The sequence below is a fragment of the Coturnix japonica genome, chromosome 15 (genome assembly GCF_001577835.2).
Source record: "Coturnix japonica isolate 7356 chromosome 15, Coturnix japonica 2.1, whole genome shotgun sequence".
Classification (NCBI taxonomy): Eukaryota; Metazoa; Chordata; class Aves; order Galliformes; family Phasianidae; genus Coturnix; species Coturnix japonica.
The window spans coordinates 7050050-7071691 of NC_029530.1; the positions used below are offsets into that span (position 1 = coordinate 7050050).

General features: G+C 47.9%; 2 protein-coding genes across 3 annotated transcripts; one reads left to right on the plus strand and one right to left on the minus strand.

Moving 5' to 3' along the window:
- Nucleotides 1-13: 13 nt before the first annotated feature.
- On the plus strand, nucleotides 14-9642 carry SMARCB1 (SWI/SNF related, matrix associated, actin dependent regulator of chromatin, subfamily b, member 1). The gene is made up of 10 exons (XM_015878035.2): nucleotides 14-213; nucleotides 1420-1531; nucleotides 2029-2058; nucleotides 2669-2798; nucleotides 3404-3541; nucleotides 3777-3904; nucleotides 4197-4363; nucleotides 4580-4770; nucleotides 8252-8383; nucleotides 9271-9642. The coding sequence occupies exons 1-10, from the start codon at nucleotides 121-123 to the stop codon at nucleotides 9308-9310; spliced, it is 1161 nt and encodes a 386-aa protein (XP_015733521.1). The 5' UTR covers nucleotides 14-120; the 3' UTR covers nucleotides 9311-9642.
- Nucleotides 9643-11687: 2045 nt separating this feature from the next.
- DERL3 (derlin 3) lies at nucleotides 11688-15119 on the minus strand. 2 transcript variants are annotated; one of them, XM_015878037.1, is made up of 7 exons: nucleotides 14935-15119; nucleotides 14795-14857; nucleotides 14480-14553; nucleotides 14029-14122; nucleotides 12835-13030; nucleotides 12589-12679; nucleotides 11688-12335 (listed from the first exon to the last, which is right to left on the minus strand). In XM_015878037.1, exons 1-7 carry the CDS (start codon nucleotides 15025-15027, stop codon nucleotides 12227-12229), a joined length of 720 nt encoding a protein of 239 aa, XP_015733523.1. In that variant the 5' UTR covers nucleotides 15028-15119; the 3' UTR covers nucleotides 11688-12226. The 2 variants fall into 2 exon arrangements, with proteins under 2 accessions (XP_015733523.1, XP_015733522.1); XM_015878036.1 differs by having other exon boundaries at nucleotides 14795-14860; nucleotides 14935-15118.
- Between the last annotated feature and the right edge of the window lie 6523 nt (nucleotides 15120-21642).

A 21642-nucleotide genomic window follows, 5' to 3' on the forward strand; every position in this document is an offset into this window, starting at 1 on the left:
ACGAGCGGGCGGGGCGGTGCCCTGCGCATGCGCAGAGCAGCAGCGGAGTAGGCCGAGGCGCTGCCGTTGTCGCTGCGCCCCGGTTCCCTCAGCGCCGCCGGATCCCGCCGGGCCGCAGCGATGATGATGATGGCGCTGAGCAAAACCTTCGGGCAGAAGCCCGTTAAGTTCCAGCTGGAGGAGGACGGAGAATTCTATATGATCGGCTCCGAGGTACGGACAATGGCGGCGGCCCGGGGAGGGGGGGAGGCGGCGAGGCGAGGCTGTGGGGTGGGCAGCGCTGTGTGGGAGCAGAAGGGCTTTGGTGCTGTGATACTGTGGGGATTGTGCTGTTAAAAGGAGCCATAACTGCAGGTTATCTGGCTATATGTGCCACACAGGGTACGTGGAGGAGGAGGGATCGCCTTCCAGCCCCCCGCTATAAAGTTACAATTAAAAATGGTCTGAAAGATGTTAAGGTCAAAATAAGGCCTGTGTGACAGGGAATGTGAGCCCCTTTGTGAACTATACACACTCTACAAGTACAGCAGCAGTTAAAAAACCTGGTCGCAGAGCCTAGAATTCATTGTGTTGTCCAGCGAACCCTGCTGGAGCCTGCACTGCTGTGTTGCATTGTGCTGAGAAGAGCAGAGCTGCTGTGCTGCTGGTCAGCGGGTTTGGAGAGGCACAGATCGCATCCTGCGTGTTCCAAGGGCTTAAAGTAGAGCACAAGGCAGCGCTGTGTGTGTCTGAGCCATCCACTCTTGGAAAGCAGTCCTGACAATAGCAGGACATGGGGAAATGGTTTTAAGTTGAAAGAGGGAAGATTTAGGTTGGATGTTAGGGGGAAGTTCTTCACTAGGAGAGTGGTTAGGCCCTGGAACAGGCTGCCCAGGGAGGTTGTGGATGCCCCGTCCTTGGAGGTGTTCAAGGCCAGGCTGGACGGGGCCCTGGGCAACCTGATCTAGTAAAGGTGTATGTTTGGTGGCCCTGCCAGGCAGGGGGTTGGAACTACATGATCCTTGAGGTCCCTTCCAACCCCGGGTCATTCTGTGATTCTGTGATCCCAGCGGTGTCTGGTGAAAGGGATGCTGCTGGAGAGCTGGGTGTGCAGCTCCATTAAATCCTTCCTGGACACTGTGCTGATGTAGCAAAGTCCCAAAAATAAACAAAAACTGATTTCTGTCAATGAGCTGGAGTTTCTTAGCAAACTAGTGAAATAAGTGCTGATAAGAGCTATGTATTGTGCCAAAAATTGTGCTTTATGATGCCAAACCTGATACAGTGAATTGTGAAAAGCAACAAAAAAAATCCTCTTAGGAGGTTATTTATGAGGTCACTGTTATTGTTTCATTATTGAAAATTTGTTTCAGTTTTTGATAATTCGTTTCTTTAAATGGAATACGTTTCCAGGTCACATCTTTGCTTTTCTTCTTATAGGTGGGGAATTACCTGCGTATGTTCCGGGGCTCTCTGTACAAGAGGTATCCCTCGCTCTGGAGACGATTAGCCACAGTAGAAGAAAGGAAGAAGATAGTGGCATCTTCACATGGTAAGAAGATGAGGAAATGCTCCCAGTCTAAATGTCTGCCTTGAAGAACTGTCTCTGTAGGCTCAGAAGCTTGTGTACCTTTAGGGCTTTGTGACAGCGTTCTGCAAAATGTGGCTGTCCTGGAGTTGGCTGCATTTATCACAATGCAAAAGACACACCTCAAGTTAAATACCATATTCCAGAAGAGATTTCTAGTAGCAAAGAGGGGTGGTTCTGTCCCTTAACACATTGAAAGGATGCTCATGTTCTTTATATGTTTATGACTCCCAGAATTTGCAGTGTGTTTCTACTGATGTTACCACCACAGTGAGAATGCAGCCACCTTGGTATTATTTTTGATGGGAGACTAATATTAAGAACTTATATTCATTAGCAGTGCAACTTGTCATGTGTTCCTCAGGCTAAGGCATAATAAAGATACGTGGTTCATTCTATACTTAAGCCTCCTTCCTCTAATATCCTGCTGACCTGTTGCTGATTTCTTTCTTTCCCAACAGAAAATCAGCGGTCTCACAGTCCAAGAAGATGTAAGTCTGATTTGTGTGTTATGCTTAGCTGTGCTACAGGAATAATCTCTGCCATGACCTTTGGCGTTATTACAGCATATAATAACATCTCATCCTCTGATCTCTCCCTGTGGTCATCCCATTGTGCATCCTCATCACATGCTGAACTTTTCTTTCTCAGAACATTAATGGTCTGTGCAATTCAGTAAGATCTGTCCAGTGGTTCTTCCCTTTTTCCAGGTCTTAAGAGTTTGTACTCCCTGGCTTAGCTTTCATTAGTATCTGATGTGTCTGCTCAGCCACTCGCTTTTCCATTGAGTGTTATATCTCCATTTCCACTATTAAGTCCACTGAGGATTTATAGTTTTCTGGACTGTGGAAAAGATTTTACATCATTGTGGCAGACTGTAGTTGTGCAGAGCAAAATGATGTGATAGTGTGGGGCTATTTAATGTAGGATTTTTTTTTTCCCCCTTATTACTTATAAGCTTATCTACTATTTACTATTTTAATGATGTGTTTTTTGCTAGTCCCACCTGCACTGACTCCACTTTTCACTGTTCAGCTTGTTTATGCCATATGCTATGTAATGCTTTTTCATGTTAACTATTAGCATCTTTCCTGGTAACAGATCATGGATATACAACATTAGCCACCAGTGTGACACTGTTAAAGGCCTCTGAAGTGGAAGAGATCTTGGATGGAAATGATGAGAAATACAAGGCAGTGTCTATCAGCACAGAACCTCCCACCTACCTCAGGTAACCTCAGTGTTGGTGACCTCAGTACCTCAACTACCTCAGTGTTGGTGAGGACCAGGGGCACAATGAAGTTGCTGGAACGTGTCAGTGTGGACTGGAAGCACTGTCCTGTCCCAGCAGAAATCACATAAACCCAAGGCAGCATGTGGGGGGTGCTTGCAAGTCTGTGCTAGCAGATATTTGCAATGTTGGTCAAGTGAAGATCTTCAAATTGTAAGGATTGGGTTGCTGCCCACATATTACAGGAAGAAAAACATTAGTGTTTGATGATACAGCTCATTTTGCAGTTACTTCATTCCAACTGTAGCAGATGTTCTGCAGAACACTCTCTGCGCATACTTTTTGCTGGAGATGTCGCATTTCTCAGCAGTTCCTCTGTAAACATAGACAGGAAATCCAAATATGAAGCATGTATTGGTGGTACACCTGGATTCGTATGCAGTGGATAGTTGTGGGCCGGAAAATGGAGTTTGAAGGCAATAATGTGGAATGAGTTCTCAGTCCAACTGTCATTAGGAAGGAACTCGTAATTTATGATACTAAGTTTAAAAATAGTGGCAGTGGTGTTCGGGGCCTGCAGGTTAACACAGAGTGTCATTCTGCAGAGAACAGAAGGCAAAGAGGAACAACCAATGGGTGCCGACACTGCCCAACAGCTCTCATCACCTGGATGCAGTACCATGCTCAACAACCATTAACAGAAATCGCATGGGCAGGGACAAGAAGAGGACTTTCCCTCTGTGGTAAGACAGCTTCCTTCTTCAGAAAAGTGGAAACAGTTACTAACATGACACACTGCAGGGGGCTGCTCTGATAGGCAGGTGGCTGCCAGAGCCCTGTAACTTTGTGTTGAGGATTATGTCTAATAATTGAAAAGTTGAAGTATAGGGATGGTAACAATAAAAAGCACCTTCCTTCTATGCATGCCAGATGTATCATTTTCTATTCCACATGCCCTATTGATGTTCTTTGTTCTAGCTTTGATGACCATGACCCAGCAGTCATCCATGAGAACGCATCCCAGCCGGAGGTTCTGGTTCCAATCAGGCTTGATATGGAAATTGATGGACAGAAACTCAGAGATGCATTTACATGGAACATGAATGGTATGTAGGAGGGAGAGTTTCCTGAGACTAGAAAAATACAGTTGCATTCATTACCAAATATGAAGAGAGAACAAGCAAGTCCTTGCCCCATATAGGAAAATCTTTTAAGCTCTTCTACAGTGATGTGTCCTATTCGGCTCTCATGGCTCTTAGCAGATCCCTAACACTTCCATGGATTGCAGTAATTCCTGAATACCTGTAATCTGAAAAGTTAGATGGGATCTTAATTTTGTGTATTCCGTAAGTGGCAGACATTGGTGGCTGAGAAAAATGTCTTCTTGTTCTGTATCAGAAAAGCTGATGACCCCAGAAATGTTCTCAGAGATTCTTTGTGATGACCTGGATTTGAATCCTCTGACCTTTGTCCCTGCTATTGCCTCTGCCATCCGACAACAGATTGAATCATACCCAACTGACAGCATCCTAGAGGATCAGTCAGACCAGCGTGTTATTATTAAGGTAAATTACAGGGAGGCAGTAGAATGAGAGCTGAACTATACTTGCATTTCTCTAGTTTTGTGTTCTTGGTTTTTTGGATTTTTTGTTTATTTATTTATGGGGGAGAGATAGCACAAAGACTTCCCTCAAAACCAAGGAGTTCCTAATTCCAATCCTTTATCCAGGTTAGATTTTGTCCTTGAGAAATGAATGACTCGTTTCTTCCCTTGTCTCCAGCTTAACATCCACGTAGGGAACATCTCCCTTGTAGACCAGTTTGAATGGGACATGTCAGAGAAGGAGAATTCACCAGAGAAGTTTGCCTTGAAGCTGTGCTCAGAGCTTGGCCTGGGTGGGGAGTTTGTCACTACTATTGCCTACAGCATCCGGGGACAGCTGAGCTGGCATCAGAAGACATACGCCTTCAGGTACAGAACTGCCATCTTTCTGGATGGGTGTAGATGTGTTTTCTTACTTCATGGCTGTTAACGTCAACGAATCTTGAACTGCTGACACAGTGTAGAAAGCTTAATTTGAAATTGGTTCTTATAGATTGTATACTATATAGTTCTTAAAAGACTGTTTTATTTCTTGGACATCCTTTTGTTTCATCAATTGGTGATCCCCTAAGCTGGTATTATCTAAGGACCACTGCTTGTGCAAGGTTAGCAGCTCACATGGTTTCATTTCTTCTCACTGTTCTGGACAGTTGTCTGTCTTGAAGTGGCAAGTGAGTCACACGTCATGGGACGGTGAGGTGTTACTGGTGAGCTGTAAGAGACACTGTGCTGCTTGTATGAAATGGATGGAGTCCTCTGGATAACAGAAATGTTAGTAGTGGATCTAACCATAGCACTCTAAATGTACGTGACACATTTGCAGTCATGTCTTCCTCAGGCACAGCCCCTTGTTGCTGGCTGCCTGACTGGTGAAGAAATGAAGAGTTTTGATCTGGAGCCTGGTGTGTTTTGTTCTGTAGATCCTGGTGCCTCTCAACCAGCTTGTGCTTTTGCTCAGAGATCTTTTTGTGGTGGGTGTAGTGCATCCCAGGGCCAAATATCAATGAAATCAGTTTTTGCCACAGAGTGAAAGGCTTTTCTAATTAACACTGTCAGAAAACCTTGTGCCTTCTTCTAATGTCTGCACATGATGAGCCTTGGATACGTTTCTGTCTCATCAGCTCTGTCTGACCTGGGCCAAGCTTTGGTCTTCTGAGCTAAGCCTGACTGACACTGTAGCTCTCTGCCCTGGATGAAGTTGAGGTTGGTTTGATCACAGGCAGTTCTCTTAGCTGGAACGCAACAGTGTCAGGTTTGATTAGTCAGCTTTGTAACTTGCCTCCTAATATTAATTATTTCCAGTTGTGCTGTGCAGAGTTCTGTGGCAATGTACTGCACAGATGTTATCCTCCATATGTTGCTTAGTCTGCAGTCTGTTAAGTATTCCTTAATGTGTGCTGGTGGGTTTTTTGACCTCAGGCCATGGTGACACTTGAGGAAGTTTGAGAGTTCAGCAAGTGATGTATTGCAGAGGTGGGAGAAAGGTGCTACTGGCGCTGGTTTTGTGGAGGTCAGCTCAAGGAAGCTTGCAGCTAATCCCTAGTGTGGTTCACATGGAAGTTAAACTCTTCTCTAGGAGCAGGGAGTTGACTTCTCCCTTGCTATCCATGACAGCAGATTGATATTTGCAGATCTGTGCTGTGGAACAGCTAGAGCAGTGGGTATGTGTTGCTGAGGATGGGTGGGAGCTTGGAGGGCAGTCAGTGGCAATATGATGCCTCTAGTACTGCTTCTTCTTCCCTGCTGCTTTACACATCTACTTTATATGTGTCCCTGGTTGCTGAAGAGTGCTTTGTTTTTGGGGTGGCTCAAATAGGTAGATTTCAGGCCTTCTTTAGGCTGTTGCCATTTTTTAAGGGGGTGATTTAAAAACGAGGAAGGAAAGCACAGAAATAAAGTACAATAGCTGTGAACCATTCAGAGGCAGAAAGCACCTAATTTAAGACTTGCTTTTTTTGTCACAGTACAAATATGCCCTCCTCTTCCCTCTCTTCTTTTTGCAAAGGAGTACTTTTGAAACCTTCCTGTGATTAATGATGTTTGGGTTTTGTGGTTGGGTAGTTCCTGAATTCCCAAACCACAGCAGTGATGGTTGCTCCAAAGTTATTCCGCCGATGTAAGGAAAGATTCTGCTGTAGATGTATCAAAAGAACCTTAAAATCTCCAGGAGTTGGAGATTTGGGAAGTCATGTGTCTCTTAGTCATCAGAGGGAGAGCTGAAACTGTCCTTCAGTTGATGAACTCCAGGGCAATTATTTCAGCTGGTTTCTCTCTGCAAAACAAGGGGAGCCTGAGAGCCCAATGGAAGGGACAGGATTGGAAGTGGCTGGTAGCTGATTCAGTTGTGATTTTCAGGGGATGGTGTACTAAACATTTCCTGCCTCAGTGCTGAGATGTTTCTAAGGGCAGCACGCAGTTTTATACCCAGACTTCTGCCTTCAAAACCAGAATGACGTTGTATTGAACATCAAACCTGCATGCCTATGGGGTTGTTCTTTTCAGAGGAACACCTCTCCCTCTTGGCTGCAGTGCTGTGCCCCAGTAGAGGCAGTGCAGTGCTCCACTGAATGCCACAGCTGACAGTGCCTTTCAGTCATTCTGCCAGCACCTCTTGTTTAACAGATAAAGGAGGGGGCATTGTCCTATGATGAAGTTTAGGAGATGAGGGAGGATTTTTCATTTTCTCTATTTCTGCCCTACAGAAATGTGGTATCTAGGTTGGACTGCATGTAAGCAATGCTCATGAGCTGGCCTTCTAGCCCCTGTTTAATCCTAATGGATGCTCGTTGCTGATAGCATGGTCTCAACCTCATTTACCGTGCTTAAGTCAGGATCTAGCAGTTCACCTGGAATTTTCAGTATTTTGTGGCTGAGTTCAAGTGTTGCTTTAGTGGATATCAGCAATATTGGAGGTGGATTGGACCAAAGTTTCCTCCCAGGATCAGATACCAAAGGTGTTGGATTCATTTTTCTTCTAACAGCTTTGATGCAGACTTTGCCTGCTCCCATGGTGGATGGCACTGAAGTGTTCCTTGCTGTGAATGAGATGGCCGAGCATCAGTGCTGGGATCCTGGTGGGGACCAATCCCTGGGATCCACATGCACACCTGTGTGAGGGCTCACACACGCTCACACACACGTACACATTCACAGACACACTTGTGCTGAACTGCTTTCGAGAATTCAAAGCAAACATTTACATTCTGAGGCTCCTCTGTATTTATGCTGAGCTTCCAGCTCCACCCTCGATGTTTGGGAAGCTACTCCTGGTAAGTTCCTGTTGACTTTTGCTGGAAAGTCACTGGTGAAGGAGTAAACATTTTTATGCGTGTGATAATGCAGCTGTTCAGGGCAGACAGATCTCTGAGGAGCAACCTTGTGATCTGTAACAGAGCTCTGTGTTTCACTGCTTGTGCTGGGATTAATCACGGTCTGTGGTTACAACAGCAGGTCCTCAAAAAGGACAGCCTGTGCCATGGCAGTGGGGAGAAAGTCCTTGTTCCACTGTCAGGTTCATAAACTGATACAAATATTGCCTGTGTGTACTGCATTTGAACCCTGACAGCCAAGTACATAATGGCCTTAATAGGAGAGAGCTACTTCTGCCACAGTTGTTTTGATGTCTATTTTCTCTTGTGGTTGTAGAGTTGGTAATAATTGGTCTTGAGATGGTAACTGCCCAGGGTACTACAGGGAACCAGACTGTGTCCACTGGGGCTGACTGAGAGCTTAAGCCTGAAACACTTAAAATGATCTGCTGTGCTTGTTTCTTGCACCGGGGCTGGTAACCCAGAGGAGTGCACTGTTAGCACTGACGAACGTTGCTTTGATTTCTGCCTTGCTGCTGCAGTGAGAACCCTTTGCCGACTGTGGAAATCGCCATTCGCAACACGGGGGATGCTGACCAGTGGTGCCCTCTTCTGGAAACCCTCACAGACGCTGAGATGGAGAAGAAGATCAGAGATCAGGACAGAAATACGAGGTGCTGCCCCTGGTTCAGTTCTCATTCTGGCCTGTCCCTAAGACAGAAGTTAAAAGCCTTGATGTTTCTTTATTCTCTGCTGAGTGCCAACTGGCAGGATTTCAAACTTGCATACCACAACAACCTCACAGCCCTTTTTGCTTCAGGATATTAAACTGTTATCACCTCACTCCACAAATATTTAACTGTCTACTTTAGCCATATCCTGCTTGAAACAAAGTTTCATTTTTTCCCCCCTGGTCTCTCTGCATGTGCAGGGGGAAGTGTTTCTGGAGGAAGGCATTCATCAAAAGCATTGAAGTTTCGTGCACTGTCATGTGAATTCCTGCCAGAAGGATTCCTTTGTGTAGGATAAAGTGCTGTTTGATGTAGGGACAGACAGGGTCTCCACTCCAGCCTGATGAATGTTGACCTGTTTGCCGGCACATGAGCATTTCTGTCATTGCAGGAGGAGCTCTGCTTGCCATAGAGCCCCACTGAGCAGTGTTCAGCAAGCACTCAAAAGCACTTGCTCCTACTTGGTTAAACTGCAGCTGCTTCTGGCAGTATAAATGAACTGCTAGTATCCCTCCAGATGATGTGCTGTGGGAACATAAGTACGCTGGCTTGGATCTTTCTTAGGTGTATTTTATTGCTGATTAACAGATTTATAATTGTTTTTCTTCCCAGCCAGCACCATCTCAATAGTTCTCAGTAGCAACTGGTTCAGTCTCAGTGAATGAGCAAAACTGCCCTAAAAGCGGTTGCTGAAAGTGGGGTCACAGCACTGTGAGCAGGAGCACTCGAGTGACCAAAGATGCTCAGTAACCTCACCCAAAGCATCACTTTTAGTAAGGCTTCACATATCTGTAACACAGCACTCACCATAACCCTTTTTCTCTTCGTAGGCGCATGAGACGCTTGGCCAACACTGCTCCAGCCTGGTAAACTTCCTCTTGTGACACTGGTGCTCTTCCTACAGACGTTGTCCCTATTCCTCTCCCCAAATGGATCTAGGATTGGCAGGGGGTCTTACCGTCCCTCAGGGGACACACGTGCCTCTTGCCAACAGTTCCCAGTACTGCTGACTTCTGCCCCATTCCCTCAGCCTAGAGGCCACGTACCAAGAATGCTGCATTAGCACATGATCTAGCTGAGACTTGTGGCAACCGTTGGAGCCCTTATAATACCTGTGTGTGGACAGTGTAAAAATACTTTTGTATAGGTGCGACATGCACTACTAGAACAACTTTTTAAATAAAAGGAATGCATACTACTAAGGCAGAGTTCAGTATGTTTCAATAAGGATTGAATCTCACACTGCATCCTGTTATAGCAACTGAGTCACTTCTGGGTATAAGAGTTGATGGGTGATGTTCATTTTCTTTTTCTCCCTCTCTGTGAAAACTGCAGCTGGAAGATGATAACGTCTCTGACGTGATGCAGAAGTTAAAGCCTGCACTCAGTGACTGAGACTGCAGCATCCCTTCAGCAGCGGGCTTTGCTGTCATTATCTACTCACGTAAGCAGCCAAGTTACAGTACACAAAAGACTACGCACTTGGCTTTAGATGCTAAATTCCCTCAGCACTGCAGTGTCTGGTTTTTGCAAACCTAGAAACAATCTGTCTCTTCCTGGGCTGTTTAAAAAGAAACAAACAGAAAATTCATTGAAGTGAGATTAAAAAAGTCAAGCTTCCTTAAAATAAATCTAATTAGAATTGAGTCCACCAGCTCTTTGATAGAGCTTTCACTGCCAGGAACTGCCAGTTATTGCAGACAGGATGGATTTTGCTGGCAGCCTGATAGTTGCATTTAGACCTTTATGATAAAGCCAGTAGGTTTTACGATCCTTGCTTGTCCACCCACACTGCCTGCAGAGTCAAAACTACTTGCTGGCCTTAATTTATCATGTTTAGACTTGAGTAATAGCAGAACTAGTTCTGACTCCAGGGTGGGAGAGAACTTCTTCCAGATGTCAGTACACAGAAACCCCAAATTTGCAATTTAACAATAATATTATTGCAGTCTTAGCCCAGACTCCTGTGCCAGAGTGATATTCCTCCCCCCATTTTTTCTTATGACAGAGGTTGAAAGGTTAGTTCTGCATGTAAGACAGTGCAGAATGTGTTTTGCCTGGTGGATTCAAGGACTCCAGTTCTTTCTAAGAACACTTCAGCCGCCTCTTGTTACAATCAGGTATCTCCTGCAAGCAGCCCTTCTGGGAAGGCAATCAAAACAGACAAAACTGCTGTGCAGCTCATGATTCAGCTCTGCAAAAAGGAGGTTCTGAGCTTCTGTAGCAAGCTTAGAAGTACTTTGTTCGGCTTCTCAAGACCCATAGAGAATGCAGAAACTCCCTCCAAGAAACTAGAGGCAAGGCTGCTAAGCACAGGAGTTCAGCTCAGAAAGATGAGAACAGGCTGCTTTGAGCATTAGGACTGAGAGGAAACAGTGAGCAGCAGCTTTCCCACCCCATATGCACAGCTCTTCTGTTTCATCTAATAACCAGCCCACACTGAGTGCAGCTCAGCTTCTGCATTCCAGAGCTGCAGTTCTGCGTGCCCTAAAGACAACAGCAGCTCTGCTCATGAACAAAGCACACAGCTGGGGCCTGTGTAGCCCCAGTACCAATCCATAAGATCACTGCATGTATGGTTCTTTCCCTACGCAGAAACAAAAGTGCAGCAAAACAGTTAAAGCTTTCCATTACCAGGCTGTTTTCATGGGAAGCCTGCAAAGAAGTTGAGTGGGATGGCTGTGGTTCAGCCTTCTATTGCCGTAGGGCTTCTGTATCATTCTCTGGCTGCTGGTTATTCACACCTCTAGTAGTTTTAGTGGTGGTTTGCAAGCACGTAGCTGAACAGACAGCCATTAACTGAGCTATCATACACTGCAGATTCACTGTAAGCATTTTGGAGGTCTGGTAGAAGCACACAAGCACTAAAGACAGCGGGAATGATCAGATTCAGTTAGTACAGCTGCCTGTGTTCAACTTCTAAGATTCTGAGGTGGATTCCACAAGAGTGGAATCACAGCATGCACACACTGCCTTGATTGCTAGTATCAAGTGCTACTTTCAGTCACCAACTAAAACAAGCTTCCAATTAATGTCCCCTTTTGTGGGCCTCCCTTTCTCCATCCATACCTCACCCCCTTTTCACATCCTGCAGGGTGAAGCAGTGAAGGAAAGCTTCCAACTGGACTAAGTTTTGCCTTGCCATGAGAATAAAAACTAAAGAATCCTGAGCAAGTAGCCTGGGAGCTTTGAGCAAAGTCCTGAAGAGCGCTGGGGCTTCTGATCCTGGCAGAAACGGACACACAACTGAAAAATAAAGACTTTAATGTAAAGACTCTTTGGAAACAACAATGAAAAAGGGCGGAGGACTCAGAGGAAAGGGAGTAGTTGAGCTGCATTCCACTATGGTAGGGTTTTGCCTGGGAGACTTGGCTGTGCTTACACCATGACAAGGTGCACTACTTGACTGAAAGCCCAAAAGATGTCTCACAACTGTGAGAGCATTAGTCTTTGTACAGAGGCCAGAAGTGACTTGCAATAGAGCAAGCCATTAACAGCAAGAGAATGAGCAACTGGTTTCATATCCCATTTGATACTTAACCCCAGCAGGTAGCTGAGGAGCCACCACAACCTCCAGCCCTTCTCCCTACAACACCTTCATAAGGATTCATCAGTTCTTACATGCAAAGCTTTGCAGATCCACTTAGTACAAGAGGAAGATGGGTTACCCATACAAACAGTGAAGCATGACACATCAGAATGGCAACTGGTGGTATTCCAGTGAGATCTCTGGGGCACAGCGTAATTGCAGCCAGAAGAGAGGAATCCAGCCGCACAAAAGTCCTGTTACAGCGGTCGCTGCTGCTGGTCTTGGTCTCCAGGTTGGTTTTCAGGAAGATCCTCAGGAAGGGGGTTATAGTTGGGATCCTCTTCAGGTGTGTCAAATACCATCTTCCTGGCAAGGGATACACGTATCCCATCAAGAAGGCAGGTTAACAGAGCGAGCTGAAGACAAAGAAAACCCCCAGCCTTCCAAGAAGGCCCCAACCCTTCACAGGCGGGTCCTATGGCTTAACACAATGTTAACAGCCAGACTAACAGCCACAGCCAAAGGTTACCCCACAGAGCCACACACCTGTTTGCTATGGAAGCAATCCAAGCTGGGAAGCAACACTGTAAACCCAAGAATGAAAATCTGCTCTACTTACAGGAAACTGGGGGTCAAAAGCAACTTCTTTCCTCCAGGCTGGTTGGGGAAGACATCTTCCAAGAAATAATAGATATGACCCACTGCAATCCCTGGGGAGAGATGCCACCAAGGTCAGGGCCAGCTGTGCCTCCTCTGCCTGCTGGGGCTTAAGCAGGATGAACCCAACGCCACCACAGCACCCATCAGATCCACGTGAGCTGTGTGTGACTGCACAGTGCCCCTCTACCCACCAGCTCTGACTTACCCAGCAAATCAATAATGATGGAATTGCCCAGGAGCAGGGAGAAGCCCATCAGGACCCAGGGCAAGAAAGGGGCCTGGAAGTTGAGGAGCCCAAAGAAGTTCATGCGGATGTAAGGGTTCCTGCGACTCCACACGTACACCAGCATGATGGTGAAAGCCTGGCCTAGGAAAAACAGGCTGGCAAAGAGACCAAATAGCTAGGAACTACCGAGTCAAGGAAACAGCCTACCTTGCACACCACCTCCAGGCAGCACAGCATGTATGCAGATAGGGAAGTTTCAGCTAACTGGCATGAAAGATGCTGCCCACGCCACCAAATCTTTCCTGAGCTGGTTGAGATGCACCAATGCTCTTCCACATTCTATTTCTCTCCATGCACCCCAGAACAAGACATGGCACCTACAGCGATTGATCCTTAAGGTGCCTGCTACAACCAAAATAGACCAGGGTGCCCTAGGCCTTCTCTATCAAGTGATTATCAGAAGGGACTTTCAGAGAAGGGCCTTCATGCTGCCAGAGCTTGTGCCCTAAGGCAGCTGCAAGGCATTTCAAAGAGCTTTTGTGCTTGGGAAGTCTCCTACCCAGACTACTTTAGTTACTGCAAGACAAACTTAAGGCAAGGACACATGGCCAGGTGCAAAGACAGATGGGCTCACAGTGCCCAGCACACTGCTGGCCTGCAGGCACCCCGCTCCCTGTGCTCACAGCTCTGCATTGCCCACTTCATTTCCTTACACTTATTCACACCTATTGAGCAGCCCTTCACCTCAGCCCTGCCATTGCACTGGCTCAGCTGGTGGGCTCCTCACAGAGCTGAACAAGAGGCTTCCCTTCAGGCAGAACTTCCAGACCCTGCCATGCTGCCCCTGGGATTAGGCAGCACTTCCCACTCCAGGCGCATCAGCACTTCACAGATATAATTAATACCAGAAGCTCTTCCTGTGGCTTACTTACACTCCTCTACACACACTGGCTGGGCTCAGGCCAGGCTCCAGCCAACCCTCCAGGCCCATGGGGCAGAAGGAGTGCAGGGCCACACGTACAGTGAGGCTCTGCCTGCAGCCCATGGTGTTGGGGTTCCCCAACCAGCTACATACCACACACAGCAGCATGGGACACAACTGGCAGATGAGCCCCATGGTATTTGCAGCATCTCAGAAGAGCCCAGAGGGCCTCACCCTGCTCAAAAGGATACTGTCATGAGAAACCCTCCAAAGAGGAACATGAAGACAAAGTCAGCTGTCCTTCCACGGAAGGAGCCTTCTTCTAGCATGCGGCAGTACCTGTACCTGAGAGCAGGAGAGAAAGGAGGGGTATAGGAAATTAACAGCTGTCTGCCTGCATCTCCAGCAAGGCCTCATAAAGGAACAGCCAGCTGCAAGTACAGGAGGTGGTCAGCAGGTTTACAAGCACCAGAGAAGAATAGAAAGTCTCTGTGGTGTTGCTACTCATCTGCTGCAGCAACCATACGAGCAGCTTCATCCTCCAACAGGGGGAACAGCAGAGGCCACTAGCAGGGCCAACACCAGCACCCTGGGAACAGCCCCAGTGTTCTGTACGACAGGGCAGTGTGGAAGAATGGAGGGACGGGGCATCACGGCTAAGCCAAAGAGTGAGCAGACAGCCTTACTGAGACCAAAGGATACAGAAATATCATGTTGAAAAAGAAACTGAATCCCAGGGGCCCAAAAAAGAGGAAGTTGGTGATCAGCCTCCATATCTGAAAGAGAAGAGAGAACAGGGTGGGCAGGTGGCTCTCCCCCAATCACACAGACAGCAGCCTGATGCCAGATGCTGCCGTACCTACACGTGGACCCCCACACCACACACGTATTACCGACCCAGATGGGAGATGACTCTGTTTCACGATGGAGTTAACACAGTTCAGCACCCACAGCAAGTGCGACCGCTCACCCCACGTCACATCAAAGCCATCACAGCCAATAAGTGCCGCTCCTCACCTGGAGCTTCCTGAAGATGAGCTCGGGGTTGAAGTACAGCTGGAACGGGGTGATGAACTCCAGCTGCTGAGAGACACAAGCAGGTCAGCTGCCACCCCCGCACCCCCCCAGCACAGCGCCCCGCTGCCCCCAGCGCTCACCACGGCGGCGGTGGTGAGCACACATGCCGTGGTGTACGCCCGTGTCACGGCCGGCATGCCCATGTACTCCTGTGCCAGGCCGTGGTAGGCCATGGCGCACGGCGACAGCGCCCGGCCTCAACGCGGGGCCTTTAACAGCCCCCCCAGCGCTACAACGAATCCCCGCCCCATAGAGCGGCGTGTACACGCGGCTTTGTGCCACGTGGGAGTGACGCGGTGTGTGCACAGCACCGCCCTGCAATGCACTGCAACCAGCGAACGACACGTGAACCAACGGGGCTGTGGGGATACAGGAGGTCATGTAATGATCCCATCTCCTGTTTGTAGCGCTGAAGTGCTTCCCGAAACTGTGAGAGGTCAAAGCAGGCAGCACAAGGTGCCGGTATCCCAGCAGGCTGTGCCAGGTGAACAGGGCCCTGGGCAACCTGATCTATAAAGGTGTATGTTTGGTGGCCCTGCCAGGCAGGGGGTTGGAACTACATGATCCTTGAGGTCCCTTCCAACCCGGGTCATTCTGTGATTCGCTCTGTGATGGCATGAGCTGGTGATAAAGGTCCAGATAAACCCGCCCTGAGCTTGTGGTGCTTTCCTGAGACTCCTCTTTAAGCCCTCAGTGAATTGGAATTGAAATCATGAGCACAGTCCTTGCATTCTCCACCACATCCACTGTGACTGCTGTCTGACAGGGGCAAAATGCAGCTGGAAGGTGAGGGGACAGTGATGTTAAAGTAACAGAGTGGGAGAGAGGGAAGATCAGACAGGTGGGCACTGGGGGGCAGGTCCTGAGTGCTCAGTGCTCAGCAATGGTGGCCTGAGCTGCACTGCAGACACTGGGAGTGGAGCCCAGGGGATGGTAAAACTGCAGCTGAGTCAAAGAAAAGCCTCATCTGGAAAGGCCAAGAAGGGACAGAGAGCTCCTGACTGGGGGCAGGGATTCTGCCAAGTGTTGCTTGGATCCGTGGGGCTGTTTCAGCCCCAAAGTCCCACTGGCACAGCTTTCCACCCAGCAGAAGGGTGGCTGCAACTGAGTGAAAGAACTGAGAGTAAATAAATAGAGGATGAAAGAAGTACATGGGTAAATATCTGCTCATTTGGATAGAGGATTAGAGGTTTCCTATCTGCTCTCACAGTCAGAAGCTGAGTTCAAGCACTGTGACTCATGCCCCTACCTTGCTTGAACCAAGACTGGAGATAAACACTTGGAGCCCATTAGCTGGCAGGTCAGCAGCCTGGAGCCCACACTCACCAGCAACAAGGAGATGAGAATCGAAACGATCAATCCTAATTACTCCATGTGCAAATCAGACATTACATGAAAGGCCAAAAAATGTCATCACTTTGTCATTTTCCTCCTTTTCTCTTGTTTGCCAGCCAAATGTTGAGAACTCTGCTTCTCTAAACTCCAGGCTTATGCTTGAGGCTTTCTTTATATAGGAATCAAGTGGGAAAGCAATGAAATGCATCCAGAATCTCCCCCCTCAGCATGGGAAGAGACCAGACAAACCTGTGACCCCACCAGTTCCCAGGCAGCTTTCTGCCCATGATCTCACTTCCTTTCGAGAGCAGCCAAGCTGACTTCATGCATCACAGTGTGCCCAGGGGCAGCTTCAGTCCGCATTACATCCTTGTCATATTTTATAGTCTTTGGGAATGATGCCCTTCCGCCACTTCATGTCAGCCCAGCCACGCAGCACTTATTATATACCTCTGTAGGGATGCTGACAGGGCTCCTTCCAGAAAACCACGGAATCCAGTTCAAACCCACAAAAAAACCCAACCCAATCTCTTTGTGTCAGCTGCAAGACAGTAGGAGGGACGGCCAGAACAGGAACGCTGCTCAGAAGCTGCTTTGGTGATTTCCTCCTGCCTGGTCCTGCTGTCCTTCCCCTGCCCAGAGACCAAAGCTGATGTGGGCTCAGCTGCTGCCAGCAGTGGTCTGATGCCGATTTTATATGGGCTCTGATAAAGGTCTATCTAGGTGCTCCTGGAGCTTCCCAAGGCACAAATTGCCTGAGCCCCACCTGTGGCTTTTGTTCAGGTCACTGAAGTGTACTGATACCAGAGGTAACGCTTTCCCATGCACTGTTATCAGTTCTGCACGTGCAGGTATAGCAACATTAACCTGTGGTACCATAAACTTTTGTGATCTACAAATCAGCTCACAAAGAAATAGCCCTGGATGGGAATAATTCGTATGTGTCGTACACCCATCACTGTGAATCCACACTGTGAAGGCACAGTGTCAGACTATCACTATTACCTCTGATTTTGTTCTCTGCCTTCAGGTGGGATTTTATTTATGGCAATTGCCTGGGCTCACAGGTGAGTTTAACCCCACAACAGAAACACAGCAGCTTCCTGTCTTGATTCTGCAAATCGAAATAGCAAGGAGTACAAAAACAAAGAAGAAAGCTCCAAGTTAAGCGCAAGGAGGCACATGAGCAAAGATAAATGGGCTGTTGCAGAGTTCACCTCCTTTGTTTGTAGTAAATTATTGTGTGTAATTCGTGTTTCCTGTCCATAAATGCCAGAGGAACTTGAAGACATGGAATCTGTTCTAATTTACTGAAAACAAAAACAATTCCTCTCAAGTCCATCTGGAACTTGTTTTTATCATAATTGTTTTAGGCTCAGTAACAAGTTCAAGATCTAACTGCCCTCCATAATTGATTCAAGAATAAACAGATGCTCTGTTTAAAGGCGTCAGCTCCCCTGTTGCCCAGCCCAGCAATTGCTGTGGTCACGGGATGAAAGGAGTGGTACACCAGGTCAGCACAGACCCCAACAAGCAGTTATCTTCTAATGGGACCACTCACCCCACCAGCAGTGCTGGGGCAGGAAAACAGCCCCTGGCCCTATATGCAGTGAGTGTCCAGCTGGAGGTGTGCCCTCTGCTCTCTCCTGCCACTAGCACGCTGTTTGTAGCTCTATCTAATTACCTTTAGCAGTGTGGTAGATGGCACATCCCTCCAGCTGAGCTGCATGGCATGCAGCAGGACTGTGTTCACCCCAAGCCCTTTCCCAGACCAGCACTCCATCCTGCAGCAGAGCCCCAGTTATCACAGAATCACAGAATGACCCGGGTTGGAAGGGACCTCAAGGATCATGTAGTTCCAACCCCCTGCCTGGCAGGGCCACCAAACATACACCTTTACTAGATCAGGTTGCCCAGGGCCCCGTCCAACCTGGCCTTGAACACCTCCAAGGACGGGGCATCCACAACCTCCCTGGGCAGCCTGTTCCAGGGCCTAACCACTCTCCTAGTGAAGAACTTCCCCCTAACATCCAACCTAAATCTTCCCTCTTTTAACTTAAAACCATTTCCCCTAGTCCTGCTATTGTCAGCCCTTTCCAAGAGTTTACTCCCCTCCTGGGTGTAATTCCCTTCAGGTATTGAAAGGCAGTTCTCTGCTTTGTTTGGAAACCAGGACAAACTCACACTGCCCACCAACCACATAAGGCTGAGTGAGCTGTCTGTGAGGTCTCACTCACCCCAGTGCCCCCCAGCATGTGCTGTGCCACCCCTGTGCAAGGCACACATCCGTGTGAGTGGGAATGTAGTCACATGAGGAACATGTTCAGAAAGGTGCAGGGCACTGGAAAGGCAACTTCTGCTCTCAGACCCCATCCTTGCTGTATGGATGATGGGTACCAAGGACCCCAGGCCCCCCACAAAGCAGACACGAAGCAACTCTGCTCCAGTTCTGGAAACTCCACTCCATGGACTCACAGCCCATAGATAAGCCATGTAACCATAACTACCTGGGGCACTTGAGTCTTGTGTCTATCACACATCAGCAAAGTCTACAGTCTGAGGGCTAAAGTCAGGGTTAGATGAACCACGAAGAACTGGATGTTTGGTTGCTGTTGGTATTTTATTTGCTTGTTTATTAGAAAGAAACTAAAAATAGCACTTACTGCTCAGCCCTCCAAGGACAAGTGGGTTGCACAGGATTTGTGGTAAATCAAAGTTTATGTTTTTAATTCTTATGGCTTTTTGTTCAGAGATACAACTTCTTCTGGCATACCATGAGAAAGATAATCTCACCTCAACCTCTTCAAGCAAAGTCTGGTCCCATATCCAAATAAAGGTTCTCTTTTAATCCAGATTCTGATCATTAATTGAAGGCATCAAGAGAGGAAACCACTGTCTCTTAGCACAGTTATTTTTTCCCAGTGCTTCCTCACTCCTGTTAAGTTCTGCCTTGTGATCTGTTCTCTGAACCACGGTCACCTCCCACAGCTGTCGCTGGGGAATGTCATTCAAGGGCACTCATTTTGTAAGATTCATTTCACAACCACTGTGGCCAGTTGGCTAAGAGACTGTCAGGCAACACTTGTTTCCTATAAAAGATCTACTTTCGGCTGCAGAAATGCAGCATATACACCTGGGTGTGCTGTCAGAAGGGCCATTTGCACTCTGGTTTTCACTGGAGCCAGGACTATGCCTGTGTCCTAGTCCAGGTGGCTCTCAGTTAGCTGGGAACATCTCTAACAAAGAGCCCAACCTGAAGTGAGCACTAAATAAGATAACAGGATGAATCTGACACTGACATCAGACAGGACCATCCAGCACCATTTGTTGCCACATGGCACCACAAAGGATTCTCTCCTGCACTTAGGGATGGAGGTTTTGTTCCACAGTTTGCTCTCTCTGGCCTTCAGATCAACCCAGTTTCAGCCAGGGAACAGCTCCAGATCTGCCCTGTGGTTACAGAGCAGGGGAGAACGCATCCTATAGAGCCTAGCTGCATTAATAGAAACAGGACCCCTCCTCCTCTCACAGTGTGCTTGCAGCTGGCCCAAAGGACCTGGCGTAAGACCCCTGGCATTCAGGAACCTTCCAGTGCAGGGCGGACCAAAGGGTGTGCTGAGAGGCTTCTAACAGCAGGATTCTGCCTGCTCCTGCAGTCAGATCGTTACACACACAGAGATGGCATCACATTCTCCATAGAACTGTCATCCCATACTTGTGGCATCATGGTTCACCTAACTATGACAAGCTGAGCTCAGTGAGGGAAGAAGGAAGCCAGTCCTCATGGCAGTGCTGGAGAGCTGCTTTTCCTTCCAGGAGTTGTGTAGCTGCAGCACAGCACTTCATGCCAGTGACAGCCACAGGCTGGAGATTCTTTACACACATCAGCTATGGCACGAGAACTCATCCTGAAGGCTGAGCATTGGCTATGTTGTGATCTTTAAAGGCACAGCAGGAATTCAGCACAGCGGGGATACAGTGCAGTGCACACAGGTGAGACGGAGGGCAAAGAAAAAGATCCATTTACTCCCCGAGGCTGCTGCTGGAAAAGGCAGAGAGCTGCAGGAGCTCCCAGCAGGGCTGAGCACAGTGAGCCACAGCAGCGAGCATCCCGTGCTGCTCCTGCCGCTCAGTGGCTGAAGGTGAAGCAGCACTCGGCGCTATCATGTCCTGAAAGAGAATCTTGTGCAGAACGGACCGGCAGCAACAACTGACCGGGGACAAAGAGGGGTTTAAAAACAGTTGAACCTATGCTGAATAGTTTGAAATGTAGAGAATGTATAGAATGTATAAAAAAAGCAAGCCATTGCTATCACTGCTGCCACACCATCTTCAGCAGCTCACATGGGACAAGGAACCATTTCTGGAACGATGAGCAGCCCCACATTGGCTGGCCTCATTACCCAGGGCCCATCAGATCTGTCCTGCAGAAGTGATGTGTGATTAGTGCAGGAAGGGTACAAGGCTGCCATCCTCGTGAAAGATAAGCCAGAAGACAAAGATGAAAGGTCATGGAAGAAGCCGCCATTGCTGTGCAATGCAACATGTTCTAGTCATTAGAATTTGGCTGGAGCCTCTCAGAGATAACAGGAGGGCCTCTACCTGCATAAAGGTATTTAATTGTTAACCAAGGTTTTGAAACAGAACTGAATTTCAATTTTGTACTCCACAAATGCATTGTATGAGGAGCTCTGTGCCTCTGTGAACAACTGGGGAGCTCTGTTGGTTCCCTGATTGATACCTCCCACAGTACAAAACCACGTACACTCCTTGGAACCAGCTGGCCTCAGAGCTTAGGAATCTGGGCAGCTTTGGATCCTGCTGAATAATTACCCCAAACTGTCATGTATTTGAAAGAAAGTTAATGGAACTGTATTGCCAATGAACACGCAGCCCCAGTTAGAGAATGTAAATCAGCTGGCAAGACACTTGCCAAGTCAAGTGTGTTATCCTAATGTAATAGGTGACTCAATACACAGAATCATGGAATGATTTGGGTTGGAAGGGACCCTTAAGATCATCTGATTCCACCCCCCTGCTAGAGGCAGGGACACCTCCCTCTAGTCCATGTAGCTCACAGCCCTATCCAGGTCGGCCTTCAGTGCTTCCAGGGAGGGAGCATCCACAGCTGCTTTGGGCAACTTGTTCACCACCTCACAGTAAAGAATTTCTTCCCGGTATCTAAGTAACCTGTTCCTGCTTCTGCTCCCTATAGGCTTTCTTTTTGAGCTTAAGTAAGTCCAGGAGCTCCTTGTTGATCCACAGAGGCCTCCTGGCATTCTTGCCTGCCTTCCTTTTTCTTGGGATGCACTGCTTCTGGGCTTGGAGGAGATGGTCCTTGAATACCAACCAGCTTCCTTGGGCACCTCTTCCCTCCAGGGATTCCCCCACATCACCCTGATAATCTAACTAACTAAGAGTTCAAAGTCTGCTCTCCTGAAGTCCCGAGTGTC

Bases quoted from the DNA above. Each gene is read 5' to 3' on its own strand.
- SMARCB1 (XM_015878035.2), top strand. From the start codon at position 121: ATGATGATGATGGCGCTGAGCAAAACCTTCGGGCAGAAGCCCGTTAAG. The intron at 2,059-2,668 runs GTAAGTCTGATT...TCCTGGTAACAG, and splicing joins GTCTCACAGTCCAAGAAGAT to ATCATGGATATACAACATTA. The intron at 4,771-8,251 runs GTACAGAACTGC...TTGCTGCTGCAG, and splicing joins CAGAAGACATACGCCTTCAG to TGAGAACCCTTTGCCGACTG.
- DERL3 (XM_015878036.1), bottom strand. From the start codon at position 15,027: ATGGCCTACCACGGCCTGGCACAGGAGTACATGGGCATGCCGGCCGTG. The intron at 14,554-14,794 runs GTGAGGAGCGGC...CTTCTCTTTCAG, and splicing joins TCATCTTCAGGAAGCTCCAG to ATATGGAGGCTGATCACCAA. The intron at 12,680-12,834 runs GTAAGTCAGAGC...ATCTCTCCCCAG, and splicing joins CATCATTATTGATTTGCTGG to GGATTGCAGTGGGTCATATC.